Below are 19,716 nucleotides of genomic sequence, written 5' to 3'. Positions count from 1 at the left end.
TTCTCAATCACACAGTCACAATGCAAAAGCTATATCATTATACAATCATCTCCAAGAAACATGGCTACTGGAACACAGCTCTACAGTTTCCAGCACTTCCCTATAGCCTTTCTAATACACCTTAAACTAAAAAGGGGACATCTATATAATGCATAAGAACAACCTCCAGGATAACGGCTCAACTCTGTTTGAAATCTCTCAACCACTGGCACTTTATTTTGTCTCATTTCTCTCTTCCCCCTTTTGGTTGAGAAGGTTTTCTCAATGCCTTGATGCTGAGTCCCAGCTCATTCTAGGATTTCTGTGCCACGTTGCCAGGAAGGGTTACCCCCTGGGAGTCATGTCCCATGTAGTGAGGAGGAAGGCAGTGAGGATGCCTGCTGTGTTGGCTGAGAGAGAAAGAGGCCACATTTGAGCAACAAAAGAGCTTCTCTAGGGGCAATTCTTTTTTTTTTAACATTATTATTGTGTAGTATAACATATATGCAAAGCAAAGATATAAAAAAGCAATAGTTTTCAAAGCACTCTTTGACAAGGAGTTACAGAACAGATCCCAGAGTTTGTCATGGGCTACCACACGATTCAGATTTTTCCTGCTAGCTGTTCCAGGATATAGGAGGCTAGAAGACTTAATATTTTAACTTTTTTTCCTTCTTTTTTGGTGAAAAATAACATATATACATAAAAAGTAATAAATTTCAAAGCAGAATACTACAATTAGTTGTAGAACATATTCCAGACTTTGACATGGGCTACAATTCCACGATTTTGTTTTTATTTCTAGCTGCTCTAAAATACTGGAGACTAAAAGAGATATCAATTTAATGATTCAGCATTCATATTCATTTGTTAAATCCTATCTTCTCTGTATAACTCCACCATCAACTTCGATCTTTCCATCCCTCTCTTTAGGGGTGTTGGGCTACGGCCATTCTAACTTTTTCATATTGGAAGGGTCTGTCACATATATGGTGTAGGGAAATGAAACTATCTGATGTTCTGGAGAGGCTGGGCTAAGTTTAAGGACTTACCTGGATCAGGGACCCACCTGGAGGTTGTAGGTTTCTGGAAAGTTACTCTAGTGATGGAACCCTTGTAGAATCTTATATATTGCGCTAGGTGTTCTTTAGGATTGGCTGGAATTGTTCTGGTTGGGGGTTGGCAGGTTATGATAGGTAGCAAGGTCTTACTGAAGCTTGCTTAAGAGCAACCTCTACAGTAGCCTCTCGATTCTATTTGAACTCTCCTTTATAAGTTACACTTCTTTTCCCCCTTTTGGTCAGGATGAAATTGTTGATCCCACAGTGCCAGGTCTGGAGGCATCCCTGGAAGTCATTCCTCATGTCACCAGGGAGACTTTCACCCCTGGATGTCACATCCCATGTAGGGGGGGAGGACAATTTCACTTGCAGAGTTGGCTTAGAGAGACTGAGGCCACATCTGAGAAACAAAAGAGGTCCTCCAGAAGTAATTCTTAGGCATGCCTATAGGTAGTGTAAGCTTCTCTGCTACTTACATAAGCTTCACAACAGGAAGCCTCATGATCGAGGGCATGGCCTATTGATTTGGTGTCCCTAAAGTCTGACACAGTATCAGGGGATTCCCTGATGGTAAGGTTTAATATTTCTATATCCTTTCTCCCTTCCTTCAGGGGACTTTGCCAATACTTTTTGATTATCTGCTTAATATACTCTAGAATATATCCAGGCATTATAATATTCTATACAGGATTAAAGAACCTCTTTCTTATTCTGGGGTCCCTGTGTTTCAATTGTTCAAATGAGCTATACACATAGGTTGAGTTAGATTATGCTCTACAGATAATTTCAGTTCCAGACCAAATAAACTTTACTTCTTCTGGTCTCAAAGAGTATATGTGGTCTAAAATATAGACACTGTCTTCCTTACCCTCTGGGGGTGATTCTTAGGCCTACTTTTAAGCAGGCTTAGCCTATCTCTGCAGAGACAAGTTTTGTATGTACAAACCCAGAGATTGAGGGCTCAGCCTATTAATTTTGCTGTACTCACTGCTTGTGTGAATATCAGGATTTCTCCAAAGAAGGAAGTTGATTTTTCCCCCTTTCTCGCCATTTCCCCAAGGGGACTTTGCAAATACTTCTTTATTTATACAGTCTACTGATTTTTGACAAGGCTGCCAAAGCCACCCAAGTGGTATAAATAGTCTCTTCAACAAATGCTAGAGGGAGACCTGGATATTCATATCCAAAAGAATGACAGAGAACTCCTATCCACATCTAATAGAAAAACTAACGCAAAATGGACCAAAGACCTAAATATAAAAGCCAAAACCATTACATTCCTAGAAGAAAAGGTAAGGAAGCATCTTCAAGATTTTGTATACTAAAAAGCTAGGAGGTAGCTTCTTAGACCTTACACCCAAAGTGTGAGCAATGAAAGAAGAAACTGATAAATGGGACCTCCTCAAAACTGAATACCTTTGTGCTGCAAAGGACTTTGTCAAGAGGGTGAAAAGGTGGCCTACTCAATGAAATAGTATTTGGAAACCACATATCTGATAAGGGTTTGATATTCAGAATATATAAAGAGTTCCGACAACTCCATGATAAAAAGACAAATGACCCATTAAAAAATGGGCAAAAAACATGAATAGACATTTCTCCTAAGAGAATATATTAATGGCTAAAAAGCAAATGAAAACATGGTCAACATCACTAGCTATTACGGAAAAGGAAATCAAAACTACAATAAGGTACCATGTCACACGTACTAGAAAGGCCCCCCAAAAAACAAGCAAACAGAAAACTGTAAGTCTTCAAGAGGATGTGGAGAAATAGTAACACTTAATCACTGTTGGTGGGAATATAGAATGGCATGGCCACTATGGAAGACAGTTTGGTAGTTCCTCAGAAAGCAAATAAAGAACTGCCATATGACCTGGCAAGCCCACTTCTAGCCATATACCCAGAAGAACTGAAAACAGGGAAATGAACAGGCATTTGCACACCAATGTTCAAAGAGGCATTATTCAGAATTGCCAAAAGATGACAACAACCTAAATGTCCATCAACAGATGAATGGATAAAGAAAATACGATATATACATATAATGTAATATTATTCATTGTAAGAAGAAATGAAGTCCTGTTGCATGTAGGATGAACCTTGAGGACAATATGTTGAGTGAAATAAGCTAGACACAAAAGGACATATTGTATGATCTCACAATTTGAATGAAGTATAATAAACAAACTCATGGAGATATCTAGAATACAGGTTACCAGGAGACATGACGCTTAATTTATGCTGGTTTTTAAATAAGGTTGATTGTAAATGTTTGGAAATGGACAGAGGTGATGGTTGCATGTTACCATGAGTGTAATTGATAATGCTGAATTGTGTATGTGGTTGTGGCTGAGAGGGGAAATTCTGGATTGTGTATGACACTGAAAGGAAAGCTAGAGACGAGACATGGAATATATAATACAAGGAACTCTGTTATGGACAATGAATGTGGTTAATAGCTTTACATGAACTACAACAAATGTACATCACTATTGCAAGGCGTTAATAATAGGGTGGTATATGGGGGAAAAATACAACTAATCAAACTATGGTCTATAGTTATGGCCTTGCATCAATTGGATCAGAGGTACCCCATGAATGTTAAGTGTCAACAATGGGTGTACTTGGGAATGTTGCATATTCTTAGAAAACTGTTACACAACACAGAAATGACCAAATTTACTCGTCAGTTACACTGTTTTACTCTGATGCTTCTCCAAAAGCATATGTGGTTAACTGCAAGTCAAAGTTTCATCTCCAGAAAAAAAAAAACTTTACACAAGAAGCAAGGCAAGTACATGAAATATGTTCTTCCTGTCAATTATCATAACCCTGGTAAGAATGGGAAGGTGGAACACAGTTAAGTGTTTCAACTGACAGGGCTTTTAGAATAACTTGAACTTTACATAACTACATACTTCTATGGGATGGATATCGATGTGTCCTTGTTATCACAAGTCCATTTTTTGGATAGAGGCCTTTCCTTGTCACTAACTCACCATAGCTAAAAAACTACTAAACTTTCCCACTTGGGGAATGATTGCTAATCTCTCAAGTAATATGGCCAAAAGCCCTGGAATATATAAGTCTTGTATAATAAGACAAAATATGCTAAAAAGCCAAGCACTTGATCTTAAAATTTGCACCTATGAACCTTATATCTGTTATAATGAAATTAGTGAAACCTCCTTGTTGCTCAAGTGTGGCCTTTCTCTAAGCCAACCTCTGGAAATAAACTTACTTAATAATACCTGGTGCTGAAGGATTACCAAGCATTAATTAGACAAGTATTTGGAGAAAGACCTGGGTCAAAAGGGGGGAAAAATTAAAAGGGTTTCTATAGCTAAGGGATTTCAAATAGAGTCAGGCTGTCATTCTGGAAGTTACTTTTAAATAGGTCTCAGCCAGATTTTACAAACTGCTACAGTATACAAAGCCTCAAACAAAAATGCTCCTGAGCGCCCTAGGGATATCCAGACAACATAAGCAAGCTGCATAGCTACATGAAGTCAACACTTCCCCAGTAGGTTCTATCTGGGAATCTATATAAAGCTATTTCTTCCATATGACAAAATCATACTCACTTCTAAATCTGATAATCATGATTCTTCTACTTCTTTTACTTGAACCTATGATTTTCAATCTGCATGTTAAATTTATTTCTCAAAGACTGAAAGCCTCCAGATTGTGCCTATGCCAGCTGAGACCGAAACCCAGCAGGTAGATGGTAATCTCCCACTCTCTGATTTTTCTGGCCTGACTTAGACAATTTACAAACAGATAAGGATAGTTCACCCCATCCTGAAGCAAGGAACATCGTTAATGACAAGCAAAACAATTCCATTCCTCCATCCCAAAATATATGTCCCTCCTCAGCCAGAGTGGTCATCATCCCAAATCCCTCAAGAATGAGGAATGAGCAAAAATAAGCTGGGATTGTAACTGCTGACCTGCAGCAGATTCAATGTTGTTATAATTATTATCATGTGTTAACAGAATAGTCTGTAACATTGATTTTAAAAAAGTGCTATCATCAATTGTAATAAAGGTTACAAACCAATGTAAATTGTAGTTGGTTGGATGGTGTATGGGAACCCTGTATTTTATATATGATTGTCCTGTAAACCCACAAGTTCTCTAATAAAGAAAAACAATAATAATTAAGTGAAAAAACTATTATGGGAGCTGAAGGAAAAGATACTTATTGAAACCTATTTAGTTTCCTAAAATAATGGTCTATCCTACACAATAATCCATGTGCATTTGAGAAGAAATAATTTAGTCTTGTAAGCCATATTAAAAAGACAAGTTTATCTGGGAGCAACAGTGAGTGATTGATGGATTTTAATCAAGAAATAATATAAGTATGTTTATAATTATAAAGAATCCTTTGGCTATAAAGCATTTGTAGTTACTCTTATGAAAAAGGATCATGATCTGACCCGAGATTACAGCAATAATGGTGATGAGAGATGTTTAGGAGGCAACATCAAGAGGACTTGGCTAGTGAGTAGATAAACAGGATAATGTAAACTCCATGAGGACAAGAGGAACTATATCTATTTTATTTTGTATACAGGCCCTAGCTAACACAGGAAAGATATAGCCATGACAAACACTTATTACGTATATCCACTGAGGTGATAAGAGAAAGAATGAAATATGGAGATATGAGTTCAGTTCTGTGATACTCCAGAGGACAGGTCTAATAGAGATGATTAACTTTGTGAGAAAGCAAGTCAGACTACTGACACAGATTTTACTAACCACATATGGGTAATAATTAAAACCCTGGGAGCAGAAGAGATCACCTAGTTAGCAGCAGTGATAACTGCCAAAGGTCAAGATGATATGAAACTTTTTTCTAAAATCTAATTAAAAAATTACCATTCACTTCATACAGAGGATTCTAAGTAACCATTTAAACTGTAAATAGTAAGACAAGTTCAAGAGCTGGGATAGAAACCTGAAAAATGTCAATTATTTAAGGGACATGTAGAGAAAAAAAAAGAACCTAAGGAATGATTAGAAAAGTACTTATGACACCTTGAATTCACACTTGTTCATTCTCTCAGATTATTAATGACCTTTAATTTCCCTTCAAATCAGACACTTCCACCTCCCCACTATGACAAGATCATGCTGCTTCACAAACTAGGTAATAACTTGATACTCTTCCCTTCTCTACATACAATCTTTTTATTCAATATCATTTTTTCCTGGTACTTCCAACCCACCAGTATCCCAATCATTCAATCCATCCTACTTTGCTAAGTTCATTAACATTCTCTTTAGTATACTTTATTCCCTTTGCAGAACTTCATCATCAATGATTTTAATTCAATCCTCACCATTCAATAGGGTTATGCTTCCCAGAGACATTTCCATAAGTCAGTGGTTCTCAATCAGAGATCATTTTGTTCTCCAGGGAACACGTGGCAATATCTGGAGATATTTTTGGTTGTTAAACTGGGAGTGGGGGAAGGGAGTGTGCTGTTGGCATCTAGTAGGTACAGGACAGGAATGCTGCTAAACACCTCATAATGCATAAGACAGACCCCCACAACAAAGAATTACCTGGCCCAAAATGAAGTTGAGAAATACTGCTGTAAGTCAATGTCACACTATGGTATCCACTTTGCCTCTGATCTGTCTCAAAATCAAAGTAGGCTTTACCTGTGCATTTCTTACTAATTTTAAGTGTTCACTCACTGCTACTTGACATAAAAGGGATTCATTTTTACTGATTCACTAGTAATGACATCTATAACAGGGAATGAGTGGCCCCAGGATTAGTGGTAGGACATACCAGGAGGAACTGAAGCCACAAGATAAAATGGTCTAACTTTATGGAGTACCAATTTTAGCCAAATATTTGGATTTAAAGCATTTTTCTTTTTTGGAGGGTGCATGGTCCAGGAATCGAACCCAGGTCTCCCACATGGAAGGTGAGCATTCTACCACTGAACTACCCATGCACCCTTACAAAGCATTTTAATATTGAAAATCGTAGCTATATATCCGAACTGAAATATGAAACGTTAATGAAATCTCACACTATTACTCTATTATGCTATTACTCTGACAATAGTTGCTGTAAATCTATCATTTCAAATAATTTGCTCAAAAGCTAAAATTAAAAGTCATTTGGAAATAAAGAGCTGAACTATATCATGTTCTCTAAAAATGTTGCTTTTATTAGCCTACCAAGTGGTTTTCATTTTAAAAAGATATGAAATACAGCTAAGTTAATCGTCAGGTTTAAAAGAGAAAAACCTGAAAATGAACTTTATATCTACCATCTTTTAAGATGGCAAATTCTTCAAGGGCAGTTATCATGCAGTTACTTTTTTATGTTGGTAAATATTCAAACACTAACTCAGTTCTTACTTTAAAAAGCAAGGAACTAGAAAGTTCATGTGACAAATTTTTAATCTAACAGTTTAAAGTTAAAACCGTCTCCACTTTCCTCATGTAAATGTATGAAAATGTATCTGTCTGAAGCCATCTTCCTGAAGTCAAACAAGTATTATTAAAAATAATAAATAAACTAAAATTTTTCACTGTATTTTAGGAGGCAGAAACCTCACTTAGGGATGGGGCTGGAGAATCAGTAGAGAATACTCTTATACCTAATACTTACTTTACATACTTTACACAGCTCCTAGTAAAACAAAAACCACAGATTCTCCTAATGCTCTTTAAACATACTAAGCCATTCCCAACTCAGAGCCTTTGACCTTGCTATTTCTTCTGCTCTTAGCTCTTCCTCTATATACAAACAGAGATTCTTTCTCACTTCATTTGGGTCTTAAAGGTCACCTGAGAGAGAACTTTTCTGATAATCTAAGATAGTATCTCCAACACTTTCAACCCTTTTATCCTGCTTTACTCCTCTTCACAGAATGTACCACTATGCAAATGTTATATATTTAATTTGTCTTCCTAAGTGGAATGTAAATGCATCACTCCAAGAGATGTGCTTTCCATTATTCATCCTAATCCACGACTTTTCTTCCTCTTGTAACCTGGAATGCAAGATACCAGGAACAGAATGGCTTTTTAAAACAGGGATTTAATAAGTTGCTACTTTACAGTTCTAAGGCCGAGGAAATGTCCCAATTAAAGCAAGTCTATAGAAATGTCCAATCTAAGGCATCCAGGGAAAGATACCTTGGTTCAAGAAGGCCAATGAAGTTCAGGGTTTCTCTCTCAAGTGTAAGGGCACATGGCAAACACAGTCAGAGTTTCTCTCTCATCTGGAAAGGCACATGGTGAACACGGTGTCATCTGCTAGCTTCTTCTCCTGGCCTCCTGTTTCACAAAGCTCCCTGGGAGGCATTTTCCTTCTTCATCTCCAAAGGTTGCTGGCTGGCAGACTCTGCTTCTCGTGGCTATGTTGTTCTTCTCTGCTCTCTCTGAATCTCTCATTCTCCAAAATGTTTCCTCTTTTATAGGACTCCAGAAACTTATCAAGACCCACCCAAATGGGTGGAGACACGTCGTCACCTAATCCAGTTTAACAACCACACTGGATTAAATCACATCTCTCAGGAGATGATCTGATTACAGTTTCAAGCATACAGTATTGAATAGGGATTATTCCACCTTTATGAAATGGGATTTTGAGTAAAACATGGCTTTTCTAGGGTACATAAATCCTTTCAAACCAGCACACCTGTTATGTTCTCCTGCCCTTCATTCCCTTCCTTTTTGTTCTTTGTTAGCTTTTCTTTTAACTGTGTCCCTGATGTTTTCTTCTGATTTATCAACTTGGGCACCAACTGCCATTAGTTTTAGAAATGTTACTTTTCACTCAAGGTATCCTGGTTCAAATTTTTAGAACTAGAAATCATCCAACTCTAAAGATGCTTTTTCATAAAAACCTTACATTATTTTTTTCCTTACTTTCTTATCTACTGGGGAAGTAATATAATAAATGGAAAGAACAAGGAATTTGTTATTAGGTAGTCTATGTTATCTCCACATCAGATAGATAACCTCAGATATAATTATAACTTCTGAAGCTCATTGTCCGGATCTACAAAATAGGATATATCAACAACTTCCGCTAGCTAACAGCATGAGCAAATATTTGCAGATATTGGTTCTAACACTTACTAACTACATGACCTTGTAAAGTAGGAATAATACCATTACTTTTCTTTAAAGCGGTTGTTGTGATGATTAATAACATATAGAGTGCTTTACACAATATCTGGTACAATGTTAAATACTCAATAAATGTTAGTCACTATGAACTACTTTCAAACTTCTATTGAAGAGCAAAACTAGAACAAGAATATATATTTACGGTTCATGTCTAATCTATTATTTACTTATTAACTCTAGATGTTGTTATTAATCATATCTTTTGATGTTTTTCAACAGTTCTCTGACTTCAGAGATTTCTGGTTTTATTTTTTTAACATTTTTTAACATACTCTAGAAGGTTAAAAGGTACTAGATACCAAATAACCGATAAACTAAATAGCAAATATAGTAAACTTATTATCAATGAATGTCAGATGCATTCATTCAAATTGAGAGAATTCACAAGCTTACATTTGTGCAATAATTTTACTCAAGCTCATTTCCATTTCTTCTTGGCAATATTTTTCTAAAGTTTCAAAATGTATAATGTATTCAACCTCTCTGTTGTTGTGCTCCTATCTGTGAAATGAGAATATGTGACATATCTACCTTCTAATTCTGTTAGAAGTAAGGAGCAGCTGGTAAATTTTTAAATGTTAGAAAAGCACAGTGTTTTACAGCACAGCTGTTAGTTAGAAATTACCTCTTTATTATTATTACGAAGACTATATAAAATATATAGTAATTACAAACAATGTCTCAAATGTTCAAAAAACATACTTTAAATATCTACCATATAGTAAATTTAGAACTTGTTATACAATTTTTCGCATTGTAAAGGAAAGCTTTTTTTTCTTAATGATGACAAGCCATATTCAGTTTATCATCAACCTGTAGGAACTCCAGTTTACCTTTATTTTTTCAAGATACTGAAGAAAATATACCAATCTACTGATGATAATAATTATATACATAAACACACATTTTTTTTCCTCCAAATGATCATTTTCCACACTTACCTTGCTACTAATAACTTCTTCCACTCGCTCTTGGGGGGTTTGTCCCGCTTTTTGCCTCACCAAAACATACACTAAATTCACCTTAGGACAAGACCTCAGCAACTTTTCCAGAAGCACCTTCCCTAGGAAGCCAGTAGCTCCAGTGAGGAGGACATTCTTGCCTTCATAGTATTCTGGGATTGAAACCATTCTGACCTTAAGAAAAACATGGTAAATAAGCATTAGTACGAAGATTTATTCTTATTAAGTAATATAAATCTCTTGCTATTCAAATAAGCATTTTAAAGGGTAGGGTAAAATCAAAGTGTAATTTTAATAAAAGAGAGCTCTAACCTCTAGTTCACTGTAGTAAGGTGGAAAGAACAATGAACTGCAACAATGGCTTCTAATTCCTGCGTTTTCTCCTGGATTACCTCAGAAATGGCACTCATCTTCTCTAAACCTGAATTTCTTTAGTACTGTTTTTACTAAATGATCTCCAAAAAAAACCCTTCTAGCAATCAAATCCAAATCTTTACTCTAAACAGAATTAAAAGGTGTTTCCCTTCTCCAAAGGTATTTGTAACACTGAAAAGAGGTCAGAAGCAAGAGTAAGACTCAATTGTGCAGCTTGTATAACAAGGCTAGGTGTTAGATTCACCTATCATCACCAGTTGAAAACAAGAAAAGGTAATACCTAGCTATTTTCCAACGTTTATTAATGACAATGTATCCAAAAGTTGCTTAAAACTCCCTTTAAAAAAACAGTCCTAGCAAGAAATACATGGGTTGACTTAACCTACTTATCCAAATTCCACTGAAACAGCAGAAAAGATATATTAAGAGAATAAAAAAAAACAAAGAATCATGATAAACGAAAAAAAAAGGTGCAGAAGATATTACACAGTATGCCACTACAAAGAGCTCATATTCAAAACAATTCTTTTGCTGTTAAGAAACACATTTATACATAGTAAAATATTAATAGATGCATGAGGAGTACAATACAATCAGAGAAATGAATAAGGAGCTTTAATTTATTTATAATATTGTACTTAAGCTGGGGAATAGATACTTGTGTTTTATGTCCAAAGTTTTCACAATATTAAAAAAGAAAACAAGAAATAGTGCCATTACAAGCCAAAAGAAAAAGAAGAATTTCTAGAAGAAATACATGAGAATGAATTGATAAAGAAGTCATAGCAGAGAGAGACTCAAGAGAGAGAGCAGAGAATGCTGCAGCACCATGAAGCAGAGAGTCCACCAGCCAGCGACCTTTGGAGATGAAGAAGGAAAACGCCTCCCGGGGAGCTTCATGAAACAGGAAGCCAGGAGACCAAGCTAGCAGATGACACCGTATTTGCCATGTGCCTGTCCAGCTGAGAGAGAAGCCCTGACTGTGTTCGCCATGTGCCTTCTCACTTGAGAGAGAAACCCTGAACTTCATCGGCCTTCTTGAACCAAGGTATCTTTCCCTGGATGCCTTTGATTAGACATTTCTACAGACTTGTTTTAATTGGGACATTTTCTCAGCCTTAGAACTGTAAACGAGCAACTTATTAAATTCCCCTTTTGAAAAGCCATTCCATTTCTGGTATATTGCATTCTGGCAGCTAGCAAACTAGAACAGATTTTGGTATCGGAGAGTGGGGTGCTGCTGCTGCCGTTTGCAAATACCAAACATGTTGGAACGGCTTTTTAAATGGATAAAGGGAAGATTTTGGAAGAGTTGTGAGAAGCTTGATAGAGAAGGCCTAGAATGCTTTGGAGAGACTGTTGGTAGAAATGTGGACTCTAAAGATACCTCTGATGAGGCCTTAGAAAGAAATGAGGCACGTGTTATTGAAAACTGGAAGGAAGGTGATCCTTGTTTTAAAATGGCAGATAATCTGGCAAAGTTGACTAATGGTATTGGCTGGAAGGCAGATTTTAAAAGCCATGAACTTGGATATTTAGCAGAAGAGATCTCCAAATTAAATGTCGAAAGTGCAGTCTGGTTTCTCCTTGCAGCTTATAGTGAAATGCGACAGGAAAGAGATAAGCTGAAAACTGAACTCTTGAGTAAAAAGAAACCAGAAATTGAGGTCCCGTAAAATTCTGGGCCTACAGAAAGGGAGACTACAGAGTATAGTGTGGATTTAACCAAATGTGGAACCAGTCAGCCATTTCAGAGAAAGTCAGGATCAGACACGGCATTATCCAGGAAAGACTTGTGGAAACTCCTTATGTCTGATGGGCATGATTCAACACTACTGCATACGAGAGTGCTGTGGGCCCTGTATATACAGAGCCGCTGCCAGTCTGGACTGAGGGGTTCAGAGAAGGGACACATTGGAGGAAAAATAACTTCAGAGGCAAAACCGTGGAGGCTGAGGTCTGAAGTCAAGAAGCCTCGGGCCAGGAGAGCGGACCCACCCAAGCCCGTGGAGAGGGTGAGTTTGCCCCAAAGGCAGAGAATGGGCCTTCCACCTCATTGCAGTGGAAGAGTCATGCCGCCTCAGGCCTTGAAGAGGGTGAAGCACGTTTCTTGGGGTTGGGGGAGAGCCTGGCTGCCACCACATGGAGTGGCTGAGCGTGTGCCCCGGAGATGGCAGAGAGCCCAGGTGTGGCCCCAATGCTTGGAGAGGGTGAAGCCGAGAGAAAGGTGGTCTCCCCAATATCCCCCAAGGTTGCATTCAGAGAGAGGCAGGCATAGGCATTTGGAAAGGGTGGGACTGCCACTTTCTAAAGCCTTGAGGATAAATGAGTCTCAGACTTTGAAATCTGATGGACTTTGCCCTGCGGGTTTTCGAAACTGTATGGGTCCGGTGACCCCTGTGTTCCTTCCTCCCTATGGAAATGTGTCTATGTATCCTGTGAATGTTCCTCCTTTATATGTTGGCAGCAAATAACTTGCTATGAGTGTTCAAAGGTCCAGAGCAAATGGAGAAAATTATGCCTTAGGACAGATCATGTCTGTAACTGACTGGATGAGATTTTATACTGTCTCTAATTTTGTACTTCATCGTATTGCTACTGATAGGTTTAAGGATTTCTGATTTGTTATGAAATTAATGTATTTTGTATATGTTGAAAACATGTCTTTTTTAGGGGCCAGAGGGTGGAATGTGCTGGTTTGAAAGGAAATATGCCCCCTAAGAAAAGCCATGTTTTAATATAAATCTCATTTCTTAAAGGTAGAGTAGTCCCTATTCAATACTGTATATTTGAAACTGTAATGAGATCATCTCCCTGGTTGATGTGATTTAGTTAAGAATGGTTGTTTAACTGGATTAGGGGATGACATGTCTCCACCCATTTGAGTGGGTCTTGATTAGTTTCTGAAGTCCTATAAAAGAGGAAACATTTTGGAGATTCAGAGAGACTCAGAGAGAGAGCAGAGAATGCTGCAGCACCATGAAGCAGAGAGTCCACCAGCCAGTGACCTTTGGAGATGAAGAAGGAAAACGCCTCCCGGGGAGCTTCATGAAACAGGAAGCCAGGAGACCAAGCTAGCAGATGACACCATATTCGCCATGTGCCTGTCCAGCCGAGAGAGAAGCCCTGACTGTGTTCGCCATGTGCCTTCTCACTTGAGAGAGAAACCCTGAACTTCATCGGCCTTCTTGAACCAAGGTACCTTTCCCTGGATGCTTTTGATTAGACATTTCTATAGACCTGTTTTAATTGGGACATTTTCTCAGCCTTAGAACTGTAAACGAGCAACTTATTAAATTCCCCTTTTGAAAAGCCAAAAAAAAAGTCATAGCAGAATAAACAGTAACCCACGCATAGAAAATGTCCATAAAAGATGTCCTTACTAATCCCCTAAATAGACCTGGAAGAAAACATCAAGCTCAGAATCAAGAAGCTGGATTAAAGCATGGGAAATTTAAAATAATTAAAGGATTGTTCGCAAAACAGCAAATCCACTCACAAAAGTCTACTTCGTATGTAAACTTTGGCTCCCAAGCCTAATCTAATATCTACATCTGCTTGGGAAGAGGATTCAGCATGGGTGCTAGGGACAAAAAAGAAGAAAGGCCGAGTCTAAGGTTACTCCAGACATTCCCAAAATCAAGGTGCGGGAGTCAGAGGAGAGGGGAAAAAGGGAAAAAAAAATTATTGTAGTACTTGGCCCAAAGAACAAATAAAAAGCTGACACTTACACATCCTCAGCCTCTCTGTGGCTGGCCCTTAAAATCACACTTTTACCAGCAATCCCACTTGGGGAAAAGCTCTTTTTGGGATATGGACTTCAAATAGTTGAGAAGAGGCTACTATCAGCTCAACAAACAACCACTAATACGAACAGATAATCAAGGATCACCAGATATATAAGAAATATCACCAAAATAAATGAGAAATGACAAACAGAACCAACAACAAAGGAAATTAAGATAATAAAAAATTTAAAGAGCTTAAATTCTAATAAATATCCTCCAAACCATTCATAAGAATATTATAGCCACAAAATAACTACTATGAAAAAGGAGCTAACAATAAAAAAGCACTGGAAAGCAGAAATTCAGACATACATAGAAAATTCATTAAATAAAATTAACTTAGAATTACTAAGTGAATTTAATAAGGACACTGGATACAGCATTTACATGGAAAAAATAAAATGCATTTCTCTACAACAACAGAAAGTGACTGGAGAAATATATATACATATATACACACATATGCCACATACAATACCATCAAACACCAAAAACTAGAAATAAATCTAAAAAGCACATAAGACCTCTATTCTGAAAATGGAAAACAGAGAGAAATTAAACAGCAGCTAAGCAAATGGAGGGATATACTATATTCCTGGATTGAAAACTTGACATTATTTATAAAGATGTCACCTCATCATCCTTAGTTCAATACAATACCAATCAAAACCCAAGTTATCTGTATACTTGTGTACAGAAACTGACAAATCCTGAAACGTTTATGGAAATGCAAAGGGCCAAGAACAGCCAAGACAAACTTAAAGAACAAAGAAGAGCCAAGACAAACTTAAAGAACAACAAAGCTAGAGAAATTACATTACTCTCATTTATAATAAAGCTACAAGACTGTGGTAATGGGATAAGGCCATAAGGGTGCATGGCCAACTGGATATTCATACAGAAAAAAAATGACCTCTACCTCACACAATATACACAAATGAATTCCAGGTAGACTGTAGATATAAATGTGAAACAGGAAACAATGAACTTTCTAGAAAATAACAAAGAATAGCTCCTTGACTGTGGGGTAGGTAAACATTTCTTAAATAGTATGCAAAAACTGCTAACCAAAATGAAAATATTGATAAATTGGACCACAGTAAAATAAGAACTTCTGTCCATCCCAAGACACAATCAGGAGAAAGAGCAAATCAGAGTAAAAGAATGTGTAATATGTACAATGGCAGATTAATATGCAGAATATGTAAAAAACTACAAAAATCTGAGGACTCATGTCATCATTATGGCGGCACAAGATAGTTCTGGAAAAGTCTCCCCTCAGAAGCAACTAATAAAAGGACAAATCTCACTTTCTTGAACCTCTGGAGTATGAGAGAAACTGAAGGAAGACTCCACAAATGTCGAATAAAAGGAAAAGAAAAAACAAACACCAAAATCAGATAGGAAATTTGGTCCTGGACCTGCCAGGTGGGGCCCCTCCCCATCACTCACTCCTACACAGCTTGAGAGTTACACAGAGGCAGCACAGCCTGCATCCCTCCTGTTCCAGATACAGATAGAGAAACCCCACACATACCCAGACACAGAGACCCAAGTCTGCAAAGACCCAGAGTACAACACAAGTGGCTGAGGAGTGCCACATACAAAATTGCCCCCGGGGAAAAAGGAGACTGGCAGAAGTGTTGGCAAAATGTGCGTATACTCAATACATTCTGTTTGTTAGACAACCTAAATGCAAAATGACCTTTCTGGGTTGACCCCATCTAGGTCCTCAGGGTGGGGTAACCTAAGAGGGAAGAAAATGAAGGCAGTAAAAGCCTTAAGGTGAAACAAACAAACAAAAAAGGTCAGGGAACTGAACTGCTGTAAGACACGATAAGTCCCAGAACTGAAAAGTTTAATGAAAAGGGTATACTGAACGAGGGAAAGAATTTAAACAAAACAGGAGCTAGGGAGAAAATTCTGCCCAAAAGCAAACAGAACAGATCAAGATTTCTGGAGAAGGAACATAAGGAAGCTTTTTCCTGGAAGTGAAAGAACTGTACACAGAAAGGGCAATTTTAAAACTTGGATCATATATCCAGGGCAAGAATAACATGCAGAAGAGCTGAGAAAATGTGAACAGTTAAACACAGGCTAATCTAAAGGTCAAGAATAAGTTTGGGGTGGGCCATGGTGGCTCAGCAGGCAGAGTTCTCGTCTGCCATGCCGGAGACCTGGGTTCGATTCCCAGTGCCTGCCTATGCGAAAAAAAAGAATAAGTTGGACCAAATGTCAAAGAAGAACCTTAACTATAAGTGAATCAATAATAAAACCCAAGGCTAGGGGGAGAAACTGACCTTCAGAGTGAACATTTCAAAATAATTGGATGCCCAGGCAGCAGGTAAAAATTACAAGCCATACAAAGAAAGATGAAGATATGGCTCAGTCAAGGGAACAATTTAAAACTTCGGAGGAGCCACAGAATTTGGCACAACAAATCAACAATTTCAAACAAATCTCCTAAATCATTTCAAGGAAATGACAGAAAATATGGACAGAAATAAACTAATGGTGGATGCAGAGCTAAAGGATATTAAGAATACAATTTGTGTGCATACAGAAGAATTTAAGTTATAAAGACACATAACAGAAATTATGGAGATGAAAGCAACAATAAGAGAGACTGAAAATACACTAGAGGCACACAGTAGCATACCTTAACAGGCAGAAAAAGAATCAGTGAACTAGAAGTCAGGACAATTGAAATCACATATTCAGAAGAACAGCGAGAGAAAAGGAAAGAAAAAATTGAGCAGCATCTCAGGGACTTAGGTGACTGTATGAAGTTTGGAAATATATACATCATGGGTGTCCCAGAAGGAGAACAGAAGAGAAAGAGGCAGAGAAAATATCTGTGGAAATAACAGCCAAAAATTTCCCAACTCTTATGGAAGACATAAACATACCTGTCCAAGAAGAGTAACATACTTCAAACATAATAAACCCTACAAGACCTACTTTGAAACATAAATTCACCAGAATGTCAAGTACCAAAGGTAAAAAAAAAACTCCAAAAGGAGCAACAGAAAAGTGATTTATCACATACAAGGTGTGCTGGTTTGAAACTGTTGTGTACCCTAGAAAAGCCATGTTCTTTAATTTTCATTCAATATTGTTGGGTGAGATCATTTTGATTAAATTGTTTCCATGGAGATGTGACCCACTAAAATTGTGGGTGGCATCTTTTGATTAGGTAGTTTCCATGGGGACATGTTTCCACCCATTCAAGGCAGGGTAGCTCACTGGAATCCTTTAAGAGGCAATCATTTTGGAAGAAGCTTTAGAGCCGACAGAAGTGACCAAGCCCACAAAGCCAGAAACCTTTGGAGATGCAGAAGGAAAACGCCCCTGGGAAAATGTTTTATGAACTGAGAAGCCAGGAGAGAAAGCTAGCAGATATTACCATGTACCTTCCCAGCTGACAGAGATATCTAGAAGCCAAAGACCCCAGCAGACACCAGCCACGAATCTTCCCAGATGACAGATGTGTTCTGGATGGCATCAGTTTTTCTTGAGTGAAGGTAACCTCTTGTTGGTGCCTTACATTTAGACATTTTCACAGCCTTAGCACTGTAAACTTGCAACTTAATAAATTTCACTTTTAAAAGCCGTTTTTTTTTTTTCTGTTACACTGCATTCTGGCAGCTTTAGAAACCAAAACACAAGTGATTCTCAGTAAGACTAAATGTTAATTTCTCAGAAACCTCTGAGGTAAGAAGGCAGTGGTATAATGTGTTTTAAGTTACTAAACACAAAATGTCAACCAAGAATTCTTTATCTGGAAAATCTGTCCTTCAAAAATGAGTAAGAGTTTAAAATACTCACAGAAAAACAGAAACTGAAAGTCTGTCAACAAAAGACCTGCCCTACAAAAATTACTAAAGGGTTGAAAGGAAAAGACAGGAGAGAGTGGCTTGGAGTAGTACAAAGAAGTGAAGCTCTTTGGTAAAGATAACTAAAAGGGCAAATACAAAACCCAAAAGTATGTATCCTCAATCCAAAACTATACTCTACATAACTTAATTCTTGTAAGTCAGAAAATAATTAAACAGGAAAAAGTAATATTTCCTTATAATAGATATGCAAAATATATAGTGGAAATGTGGAACAAAAAACAATATAAAGAAGGGAAATGAAGAGATAGATGAGCACATATTGTGTATGCTATTGAAATTAAAAGTTGGTAGCTTCTCAAATTAATAGGTTACAGACATAGGTTGTGCAATACAAATCCCAGGGTAACCACAAGGAAAGTATTTTAAAAATATACAGAAACAGAAATGAGAAAGGGATGAGTTAGCTACATCACAAAAGATCAGCTATATAGAAAAGGAATTTGCAATAAAAGAAAACAGAGACAAAAAAAGATATGACATATAAAAGACAAAAGACAAATGGATGAAGCAAGTACTGCCCTGATGGGTAATAACACTGAATGTTAATGGATTAAACTCCCCAGTGAAAAGACACAGATTGGTAGAATAGATAAAAAAGCATGATACAACTATATGTTGTTTACAAGAAACTCCCCTTAGATGTAAGGACACAAACAGGTTGAAAGTGAAAGGAAGGAAAAAAAGACAATTTATGCAAATAGTAACCAGAACAGAGCTGAGGTAGCTATACTAATATCAGTCAAAGAAGGACACTATTAATAAAAGGGGCAACCCACCAAGAAGAAATTAACAATCATAAATATGTATGTACCTAGCCATGGGGCCCCAAAATACAAGAGGCAAATCCTGGCAAAATGAAATGAGAAGCAGACACCTCTACAATAACTGCTGAAGACCCCAACACACCATTCACATCAATAGAGAGAATACCAAGACAGAAGATCAATAACAAAACAGAGAACTTGAACATGATGAATGAACTAGGTCTGAGAGACATGCAAAACACTGCACCCCCAAATAGCATGATACACATTCTTCTCAAGTGCACATGGATCATTCTGTAAGTTAGACAACATGCTGGGTCGCAAAACATATCTCAATAAATTTAAAAAGAATGACATGGTACAAAGCTTTTTCTCTGACACAATGGAATAAAGCTGGAAATCAACAACAGGCAGAGAATGGAAAATCAACATATATGTATAAGTAAAATAACCCACTATTAACCAATGGGTCAAAGAAGAGACAAGAGAGATCTTACAAGGGAGATCAATAAATATCTTAAATGAAAACGAGAACACAGCATATCAAAACTTACAGGATGCAGTGAAGGCAGTGCTGAGAAGGAAATATATAGCCCTAAGTACTTACACTAAAAAAGAAGAAAGAGTTAAAATCAAAGACCTAATGGCACACCTGGAGGAACAAGAAAACGAACAGCAAACTAAACCCAAAGCAAGGAGAAACAAATACCAAA

At 37.4% G+C, this 19,716-nt stretch overlaps 1 protein-coding gene across 5 annotated transcripts in view; it reads right to left on the bottom strand.

Moving 5' to 3' along the window:
- The window catches only part of FAR1 (fatty acyl-CoA reductase 1), a 112,663-nt gene that overhangs the window by 42,208 nt on the left and 50,739 nt on the right, over positions 1–19,716 (bottom strand). For 3 of the 5 annotated variants that reach the window (XM_077114059.1, XM_077114061.1, XM_077114060.1), the window contains one exon: positions 10,157–10,351. In XM_077114059.1, the coding sequence (XP_076970174.1) occupies positions 10,157–10,345 (189 nt within the window). In that variant the 5' untranslated portion in view covers positions 10,346–10,351. Of the gene's footprint in view, positions 1–10,156; positions 10,379–19,716 lie in introns of those variants that run through there. The other 2 variants (XM_077114057.1, XM_077114058.1) reach the window with 1 other exon arrangement.

This window comes from Tamandua tetradactyla, chromosome 8, assembly GCF_023851605.1.
Source record: "Tamandua tetradactyla isolate mTamTet1 chromosome 8, mTamTet1.pri, whole genome shotgun sequence".
NCBI lineage: Eukaryota > Metazoa > Chordata > Mammalia > Pilosa > Myrmecophagidae > Tamandua > Tamandua tetradactyla.
Note: the sequence above shows the minus strand (reverse complement) of the source record. Positions and strands in the feature narration are given on the sequence as shown.